At 34.7% G+C, this 10825-nt stretch overlaps 1 protein-coding gene across 1 annotated transcript; it reads right to left on the reverse strand.

The window, feature by feature from the left end:
* Nucleotides 1-7737: 7737 nt before the first annotated feature.
* nkx3.3 (NK3 homeobox 3) lies at nt 7738-10538 on the reverse strand. The gene is made up of 2 exons (XM_058796192.1): nt 9982-10538; nt 7738-8709 (listed from the first exon to the last, which is right to left on the reverse strand). Exons 1-2 carry the CDS (start codon nt 10241-10243, stop codon nt 8252-8254), a joined length of 720 nt encoding a protein of 239 aa, XP_058652175.1. The 5' UTR covers nt 10244-10538; the 3' UTR covers nt 7738-8251.
* Nucleotides 10539-10825: the final 287 nt, after the last annotated feature.

Here is a 10825-nt window from a genome sequence, read left to right on the forward strand (position 1 = left end):
TTTTCTCTGACAATTTATTGTAGTGTTTTTTTGGTAAAACAAATAGTTTTCGGTCACACTTTATATTAGGTGGCCTTAACTACTATGTACTTTCATCAAAAAATAAGTACAATGTACTTACTGTGTTCATACTGTGTAGCAAAACACTATTGCTGCTATTGAGGTGGGATACGGGTAAGGTTAGGGACAGGTTTGGTGGTATGGGTAGGTTAAGGTGTAAGGGATGGGTCAACAGTGTAATTATAAATGTAATTACAGAAATTAATTACAGATGTAATTACACATAGGTATTTTTAAAAATATAAGTACAATGTAAAAACATGTATGTACACAATAAGTGCATTGTACCAAATGACAGTGGCGAGCGGTGACTTTTTTTAACAGGGTATTCTGAGTGCTAAGATTAAGACCCCCCTCCTCATCGCTTTTAGGACACACTCAAAGAGGAAAACACCGTGGCAGGTGTCGATTTAAAAGTATGCACATTCCTACCTTAGGCTATTTGTAAATGAAATGCATCTCCAATCCTGCTTCTATCGTTTCAGGTCTATCCATAGTTATTCGAATGCTAGAAAACCAAGTAAAAACCGCCAAATAACATTTACAGGTAGTTACGTTATGATACGTAATATTCAGAGCATGGGGAGATGGGGGATTCCCCCGGTCTATACGTCTTTGCATCAACTGAATGAATGCTCCCCCTCCATTTATTTTTTATTCCCAGTGAATAGGAGTTAAAACTCCCACCAGAATGACAATAATAGACCATGCAAAATACCCCCCCCCCCCAAAAAAAAATATAATAATAATAATAATAATAATAATATCTTTAAAATATTGCCAAGTAACATTGCAAACAACAATAAAATCACAGAAGGACTTTAACTGTAAGCGACACAAGTATACGGAAAACAAAGGTATTGTTTCCTATTTTTTCCTGATGTTTGTTATTATTTCAAATTTTATATGCATTTTTATAAACTTTTTATTTTATTGTATTTACTACTTAGGCATGTTGACAATATAAATATATATAAAAATATATATAATATCAACTTATAATCATATTCATATATAATATTCATTAGCCCGTGAACTCATTCTCACAGACGGCCTGGGTATGCGGCGCATTCGCAGTTTATATGGACGGAACGCCACTGCCAAATGGTTAATTCAAATGTAAGTACATAGATAGTAGTTAAGGCCACCTAATATAAAGTGGGACCTAGTTTTCTAAAAATCTGTTTGGAGTTTCCTCTTGTCATCACTGTGAAGATCATATGGATCAGTAAAGCCTGAATGAACGTGCTTTGTTACTGTATTATATATTATTTGCCTTCACCACTTGATATAATGCATATAGCCTTGCTTTAGTTTACAGTAAAACAGTAATACAGTCCATGTATCCTTTAGGTAATAAAACAGATCATTTAAAAATACAAACAAAACGTCAAGCAATACTTAATTCAGGAATACTTAATCACTAGCGTCAGTTCAAGGTCAGGTAGTCTTCGTTCTAAGCTAGCAGTCGTGAAGACCTTGAATGTTTGCATTTTACCTGTCTGACGATAAAAGACATGATTTGGGCAAAGCAAGAACAACAGGACACCATTCCAGACAGTGGAGGAGCGGATGTGTGCCAAATCAGAGCTGGTGAGCAGCGCTAAGAGGTTCTAAGTGGAGGTCCTATCTCTGCTCTGATAAGTGAAGTTGCCTTGTGTCAGTGTTTTTCAATGCACTCCTTGTTTTTTCCTTATCTGCGATAATTAAAACATTGAAATTCCTTTCACGGAGCTCAGGGAGTGAGAGTCAGACCTGTTGGGAAGCATCTTGTGGAAATGTAACAGGTTGGAGCATATCAGAGCCCTTAGCAACCCATCTATGGCCAGAGGAGTGTAAAAATATTCACACACTGGTGCCAGAAAACATCACGTTCCCACACTCACTCACAAGCCCATCTTTCAGCCCAAAAAGGGAAACCACTTTTATCCATCTTTTTATGGTAAACAACAACTTCATGTGCATATTTTGAACTCAGCATGTAATACTGTTCATTTGCTTTGAGTTCAGAGTTTGTAAACCACTGCTGAATAATATGTAGAGGAGAGCAGGGCTAGTTATAAAACACATAAACAGTTGTACACATGCTAGCATTTTATGACGCGATTTATGCAGTTGCCATATTTACATTTTATAGTGAAAAACTGCAACAAAAGTCAAAAACATATCACTGAAGCGATATAGGCTATATACACTTAGTGCAAATAGCAATTAGATGCTATTTACTCTTAAGTGAAAATAACATTTTCTTAGCGATAGATGCTATTTGTGCAAATAACAATGGATTCTATTTACACTAAGTAAAAACAGCAGGATTTTCTTAGCGATATGCTATTTACACTAAGTGCAAATAGCTATAGATTCTATTTACACTATGTTAAAATAACAGGATTTTCTGCTATTTATACTACTTATTGCAAATAGTGGCAATTAGCCTATCTGCACCTCAGTATTGTAACAGTATGCAATAATAACGTATTGAGTGCAAATTATCATTTTAATTCAAATTATTAAACAGATGCCACCTTATTTGGACAATAAAGCCCTCCCTACACCTACCCTAACCCTACTCGATACTTTATTTTCAACTTTTCGATTATTTCCTTCATTTTTATTGAAAATAAATGCCTTTCCGCCATGATATGAGATTTTAAAAGGGAGGGAAAAAAGTTCGGCAAAAGGTGGATTCGAACTCGGGTCGATCGCGTCAAAAAGAAAATACCACGTGATTTATCATCTATGCCATTGCAGTTACTACGTCATGGTCATCTTTTGTAGTGGTGACTAGCCCAAACACATGTTTGTGGGTGGAGTTAGTGTAAATAGCCTCTGACAAGGCGGGCAATTTGCACTTAGTGTAGACACTCCCTTAATTTAATCATAGCAAAATAAATTTTTTTACTGAAGTAAATTTTTCATCTCAGTTTTTAGTGTTTATTTAAAATGAGACAAAACTGTTATTTAGCAGTTTCAATAGCTATTGAGAAACCATGTGAAAAACATTTGCATGCACACAAGGGAAAATTTAGGATGATCGTAAGGTGGATCATCCTAAACTTAATTTAACGAATCGTATCCTACCATAATCATAACCAACCATATCCTATTATGATTCATTTTTTTAACCTTATTTAAAAGAGGATTTTTTTTTTTTTTTTCGATGTAATGTGACGTGAAACAACTTTCATTTGCAGCTGACGTCATGAAATCCTTCTCTTCAATAGCCACCTGCCCTGGCATAAGTCTTCTGGTATGTAATCAGTCTAATTAACAAATCAAGTCCTGTTTCACACCGTTTCTCTTATAATATTTAGAGTAGCCTATCAAAAAGTGAAATGTGTTTAATTCACCAACTATCAGAAAAGCCACAATCACTACACTTAAAACATTCTATTCCCTAAAAGAAAAACATTTATGCTCTGAAAATTTTTTACATTTTTTTTTCCTAACCACACACTCATAAAACTCTATACATTTAAATCCAAAGCCGTACTTGTGGTTAGAAAGCTCAGTGTGTGTTTTCACAGAAGAGAAGCAGAGTTGATGGCTGATAAATGCATCACACTGGAGGAGAGTTCATCTCTTATGGTTTTACTGTAAATGTTTACATTCCAGCATACCGTGATGTTATCAGCTAATCGTTTTTGGAACAGACTGTGGAGTCCTGTGGGTTGGATTATTGGTGGTGGTGTTGGTGGGGTGTTTCGCCTGAGGAGACAAGGTCAATGTGAAGCTGTGCTCTCTCCAAACAAAGGTATTAACTTAGGGCCATTTCTTTCCTCTTTCCTGCCCTTTTCTATAGCCTGGATGAATGCATTAACGTCTCTTTCCACTTCGCACATATGAAAATTTAGCTTCATGTTACTTCCTCACACCTGGAAGCTGACCATCAAGTATCATAGTGAGTCATTAAAGCATGTCATTTTGAAAGTGATATGTGTCATTTTTTTTTCTTTTTCAACTTAAAATACTTTCACCTGTCCCAGCTTATACAGAGACAACTTGCCAACTGAAGTAGGTTGATTTCCCTAAAAACTTTTAACATTGTTGATCTGTGGTGCTGTCAAAATATTGCAAAATTGACTGCCGTGTGGTCCGGGTGAGACGACGCATTCAATTTTTAATTACAGAAATAGGGGAGTGTAGGCAAACATACTTTTGCCATTTCTTTTCAGTGACACTAATTGTGCAAAAATTAAATGATGCCTTTTAAGATGAGCATTAAACCTACTTGTTGTCATTTCACTGATACTGAAATAAATGAGCTGCTTTTTATAGAAGCTCATTTCTGTCATGGAATTAAAAAAAAGTAACTGTAACTTTTTATCTTACAATCTGAGATAAAAAATATTCTGAGTTTGTATCTCACAATTGTGATTTTTTTTCTCAATTCTGAGAAAAAAAGTCAGGATTGCAATATATAAACTCACAATTCTAAGAAAAGGTCAGAATGTAAGAGAATTCTGACTTTGTTCCTCACAATTCTGAGTGTACATCTCACAATTCAGTTTTTTTCTTCTTCACAGAATAAAAAAAAAAAAAAAATATATATATATATATATATATATATATTATTACTTTTTAATATAGTTTATATCTCACAATTCCGAGTTTATATCTCACAATTCCGACTTTTCTCCTCAGAATTGCAAGTTTATCTTACAATTCATATTCTTTTTCTCAGAATTGTAAGAAAACAGTAAGAATTGTGAGATAAAACATTCCAATTGCCTTTTTTAAATTATTTATGCTGTTCTAGAAACAAGCTTCCATAGTTGTATGCTTTTTGCAAAGTAAAAAAAAAAAAAAAAATCAAAGTAATTAATCTCTGATTCTTTTTTTATTGCTTATCAAGGAAATTGTGTGACATTCTGGAAGTACTTACAGCTCTTTGTGTGAAATCCCTCAATCAGTGTCCTGGTTGAAGACAGACTCTTTGTACTGCATTAGATGAACTGGGAGGGTCCGACTCATGGTTGATGTATTTTGAATCAATTCTTTGTCTCACCTGTTTTAATTTCCTCACAGATGAATGTCAGAGTGAAACATGGCAAAATAACAATTTGAGTCTTTTTTCCCTGTCAATGTGAGGCTTAATTGCTGAGGGTTTTGTTGTAGCAGGTAATAATGAGCATGCAGTGGGCGAACTCTCCCAGCTGCTTTTGTTGTCTTTGTGAGGGTTTATAAGCCTGCTCACTCTAGTCTGCACGAATCGTCTGCTCTACTCAAAAACTGTGTTTACATACTTTTTCACGATACATTTTTTGTATAAACACAGACATCCATATGGTGCTCAACTGCGCCCTAATTCCTCTTCAGAAGCTGATCTGTTCCAATCTTGAGTACTGTGGGCCTTGTGCTTAGAAAGGCCATCATCATTAAGCGATTTTAATCATTTGAAAAAGTATGCTTTTTCAAGTATTTTAAAGCATTATATTTACTAGCATTTTTGCACTTCATTTTAGTAAACATTTATCCAAGCACAGGTAATTGACTCTGTACTGATGGTACACAGGTGGCAAAAGTATACTTTAGTGCACTTTAGTTATTTTCTTTCTGCACTCTGTTGGTGGATTGGGAGCGGAAATCCGTGTTTTCCCCTCAAATGGCTCTCACAAAATGAACAATGCATGGTATGTTGGTATGATTTCATCCATGAATCTGGATTGACTATGTGTAAAACATTGCTGTATGCATGCAGGTCTCAGAGAGTGTGATTGCAGATGGATGCTGTATTTTGGAGATACTAAACCTCCTTTCTCTTGCCTTTATGAAGGTGTTGTCTCCTCAAGCACACATGATTAATGTGCTCTGGGCTTTAGCCAGACTCTGTTGTGCAACATAGACATGGTCTATTGACAGTATCTGAATCATGCAGATATCACGAAAGGGCTGCTTAAACTCATGTGAACTGCTTTATATTGTGACGGTTGAAATAGAATTATATTTCCCACCCCCAACATTTTTTTTTTTTTTTACTGCAATAAACAGCTGAATAATCCTTGGGTGTGTGTGAAAGACAACACAGTCTCAGATCTGCTTTCCACCCTTCTAAAAAATATGCCATAATTTATTTAAAATACATGTATTTCATGCTAAGTATAGTTAACATATTTATTAACATATCATTTAAAACTTACTAATATAAAATTATAATGAAACCTTTTTTTGGAGTATTTCTTTATTGCACAATGCACATTTCTTAATAGTATGCCCAAAATATTTTAATATCACTATTAATAAGTATATCAGGTTAGTATACCAAGAGTACAAAATAAATGTAAATAAATAAAAATCAATGTATTTCAAATACATTTTTGTATATATATTTCTTTTCACTAGGGCACTGAAAGAAATGTGAGTAAAAAAATTTGCACTTACAATTTTCAATTACAAAACAAATCACAAAGAAACAACGCATTGAATTAAATGTGAAATATTTAAGTAAAATGACTAAAATGTATTTATTTTTTTTTTTTTGTAAAGCAATCTCCAATAATTGTTTGTTTACTTGAAAAACATTTTATTGATCAGCAGATGATTTAATTTCAATTTTAGAGTTTATATTTAGATCATGCATTGTATTGTATTTCAGTATTTTAGATATTTAATTAATATATAAGCGAAAGAAAGAAAAGCAAATAGATGTTTATATTTGTTCAGTTTGCTGTTGAATAATCTCATGTAAACCCTTTTAAAAAGCATGTTATTTGGCACGTAAACAACATTTCATTTGTAAACGTGTTTGACCTTACAGTGATACTGTCCTTCTCAAACACAGGACTGCAGACTTTTCAAAACAGTCTGACCGACTTTGTTGTTCTTCATGAAAATGTACGGCACAGTCTTGCATGCGAGGTCAGAGACAGGGCAGATTCTAGATAATTTGATATTTCTAATCCCAGATTGGCTCACTTTTCATATTTGTGCATTCATTGTGGTTTCAGTAAGAGATTTTGGTGTTGGTTTATCTAAAGTTGTATTGAATTATTAGTTTAATGTTACCGATGCTGTTTTCATTGGCTTTTATTTGTATGATAGTCTGTCACCTGTCAAGCCAATATTTACAAAGAATCTTTTGATGAGTTCTTCCTCTTAAATTATTGCCTTTAAGGCATTTAGCTCTGCACGTTGTGTTGACAAAACCACTTTAAGCTTTCTGCTTTTGCGGTTAGTTTGTCTCAAGACACATGATAGTTTGATTCTTCTTTTTTAAACCTGTATTTTTCTGTTCAATACAGTGACTTTGAGACTGGATTTAAGCATTGAATTAAAGCAGTTGACACATTATAAGACTCAGTGCACTATAGAGTGTATTTTCCATTGTGATGGAAATAAACAAGTACTTTAATCAGTGACAAATGCTAACAGAAAAACTCTTTAAACTAGCTAAACACACTCCATATCAAAGCATTTACAGCAGACCTACATTTGAACACTTAAGCAGCACTTAAATGCATGAATGCCTTTGCATTATAACAAATATTAAAAATGGAAAAATTTGAAAGCACAATGATGCAAAACATTTTACAAACGCAAGATTGCTACACTGTAAAAAGTGAGAAGTTGACTTAACTTAAAAAAATTGAGGAAAGCCGTTGCCTTAATTTTTAAGTAACTTATAATTTAAAAAAATAAGTTCATTGAATTGTCAAGTTCACTTAACTTTTTTTTAATTATTATTATGTACTTAATTTTAAGGCAACGGGTTTGCTCAATTTTTTTAAGTTAAGTCAACTTTCACTTTTTACAGTGTAGGTTTCAAATTATTAGACACTTTCTGACTTTGTCAAAACATCTACATCTATTAAAAATAGCATCAAAAAGTAAGCATCGTTTGTTTGCAGATACCACTTTTTGGTTTTATCGTTTTATCTAAAGCAATATAATTCATAGATTTTAAGTGTGCATATTTGTCCAAATGCATTACTGTACAACAATAAAAAAAGACAGATATAACTACAAATGATAGAAACTAGTTTGTGTGAATTGTCTTTGCTTTGGCTTAATGATCATTATTGAAATGAACATCAGTATATCATATTCCTCTTTTGGTTTCATGGTCATAGTTTATTATAGTTTCAGCTTTGATAATCCACGGAGGAATAGCAGTTTTGTTTACTCTTTAGCCTTATTTTGACAGTTTGTGTCTCCACAGTCACTTTCCACATGATGCTACAACTCCGGTAAATCAGTACAGGCCACCACTTAAAGTGTTTCCTGAGATCCACGGCTGGAAGCAGAACATGTAAGGATAGTAAGGGAATGACTGGTATAATGGAGGAACAGACGGACTGGGCAGCTCCTCGGCGTTGTATTGCCTCTGGTCGTTTCTCACCAGTACTTTCACTGCCACTCTCTTTGCCAGGGTTGTCGTGGGAGTTGTTGTGAGCTCGGCTGCCATTTGTCGCCGTTTAGTTTTGTATCTCCTGTTCTGGAACCAGATCTTGACCTGCGTCTCGGTCAGTTTGAGCGCTCCTGCCAGGTCGGCCCGCTCTGGGCCGGACAGGTACCGCTGCAGGTTAAAGCGGCGCTCCAGCTCGTACACCTGTGCGTGAGAAAATGCTGCCCGTGACCTTTTTTTGCTCGATTTGGCGTTGTTGTCTTCAAAGTTGCAGCTCTGTGGTTTCTCTTGGTCCTTGTCGTGATCTGTATAGATGGATAAAACAGGTTTAGACTTTGTGAGACCTTTGTGTTACATACAGTAGCCCATATGAAAAATAAAATCTTAAAATAGTCGTATAATGCTGAGGAGTGACTGTTAAGAGCGTATCTGAGGATATTTTTACTTTAAAGCATACGGTGAGAGACTCTTCATTCTAATTCTCTGAAAGGAGACGAGGGCAGTGCTTTTTTTATTTTACCTTCTTTACCTCTGGATTTCTTTTTTACTGTGTGTCTCAAACTTTGATATATTACTCTGGTATATAAACATGTGTAAATTAGTGCCAAGTGCCGGTTTTAAACCTCACTATGCTAAAATTCAAAATATGAACATTTTAAATGTTTAATCAAATACTTGAATTATGCCACCCCCATTTCAATTTAAACACTTTAATTCAAAATGGTCACTTCCTTTACTTTAAAATATAAATTGGAAACAAATACAAAAACACATCAAATATAGGTTAACAATTAAAAATCATAAACCATGTCTGTGTGTATTTGTTTTTACACCTTATCTGTTTATTACACATATTAAAAGAAGGTTTGAATGTTATTATCAAGCATTATTAAAAATATTATTAAAAAAACACATTGATAATACCAGTTCTGTGATTTAATTTACCCTAACATGATTATAAATCTAATTTTATTTCTGTGTAAAAATATTTACAGGTATTTGACTAGACAAGAAAGTATAATTGTCTTACAGATTTGTGATAATGTTTAGAGTAAATGACGGAACTTGATTAATGTTGTTATATTGTACCCACAAAAGCTAAATAAAATAAGATTGTTTATAAGCTTGTATATAAACAGTATTTGTCACAACTGCGACTAACACACGCATTTTTACGTTAGAGATTAGTGTGTTTTACTTATTTATATAAATGTTTCTAATTGCATTTAAAAAGCTTAATAGGCCTATATGTGTGCCGTTTTTAATTAAAACATTTAAGCTGAATTTGAGAGATGCATAATAAATATGTTTGGGGGGGGGGGAATTTTGATTACCACAATAAATTAATGCACAGTGTCTAAAATGATAGGCTACTGACAACAGCACTCTTAGTATTGACGTTAATTTACACGTAAGTTTTTCTAAACTGTATTAATCTGTGGCAGACAAATATGGGAATATTTTAGCCTAGTTTGACACACGTGCAGTGCAAAAAAACCTGTGCTAGCAAAATGTTTTACAACACTGCCCGGTCTCCAATACAACGTAGCCTATAAGAAGTTGTCTTAATGGCTCACCGTGCCGTCTTTCTAGTGAATTGTCTTCTCCTCCTGTTGATCCTTCCTCACATGAATGCTGGTCGGAGGATGAGGAGTCCAGCACGAGCACACAGGAAGAGATGCTCTCGGCTCCGGCGTTCTCCACCGGCAGAGAAGAGCTTGAACAATCCCGCGCCTCCTGCTCTTCTGCGTATTCCTCAACGAGACCGGCATTTTTCTCGCAATCAAGTCCTCGGTTTAATATGTTGTGAATGGAAAAGGAGGTGCGGTTATTCGCCATTTAAAACATAACCTACGTAACCCGCTCGTCGATTTCCGATGGCCTGCAGTTTTGCGCTTTTATCTGGGAAGCTCCTGCGCTTTCATGGCGGTGAATTAGTCCGCTGTGTAATTGGTTTCCTCTTTGCGTGTCATTTAATTGCGGCAAAACGTCTCCAGACCCAATCAACGAGCAAAGTGTCAGAAAATGTCATGTGTGCATCAGTTTCTTCTCTTTCCTTTCCAGACTCGTTGCCAATGAGCTTACTGGAGCATTTCGCTCCTCCCTCTAAAATAGACGTGTAGAATTGAATACCCATCGAAATCGGTTTACTACCACATGCTCTTACTGGCTTTGTTGAGTTTGAAGACATTTTTCGATGACAAACGTAATGTCTGAGACGATAAAAAGGAAAAATCTTTTTATAGCTATTTAAAACATAGCTGTATAGCCTGTGTGTTCTTTGTATTTTTTTCTTCTTCTCTTACGTTTTAAAAAAAACAACAACAACCTTATGGCATTTTCTCTTACATTTAAAGTCGTTATAGGCTACTAAAACCTTTGCTACGCGCGAGTGTACACTTAATCATCATTTTTAGAAAC

This window comes from Onychostoma macrolepis, chromosome 13 (genome assembly GCF_012432095.1).
Source record: "Onychostoma macrolepis isolate SWU-2019 chromosome 13, ASM1243209v1, whole genome shotgun sequence".
Classification (NCBI taxonomy): domain Eukaryota; kingdom Metazoa; phylum Chordata; class Actinopteri; order Cypriniformes; family Cyprinidae; genus Onychostoma; species Onychostoma macrolepis.

Coding starts and splice junctions, on each gene's coding strand:
- nkx3.3 (XM_058796192.1), bottom strand. CDS start 10,243: ATGGCGAATAACCGCACCTCCTTTTCCATTCACAACATATTAAACCGA. Junction 8,710..9,981: donor TTCACTAGAAAGACGGCACG/GTGAGCCATTAA, acceptor CCATCTATACAG/ATCACGACAAGGACCAAGAG.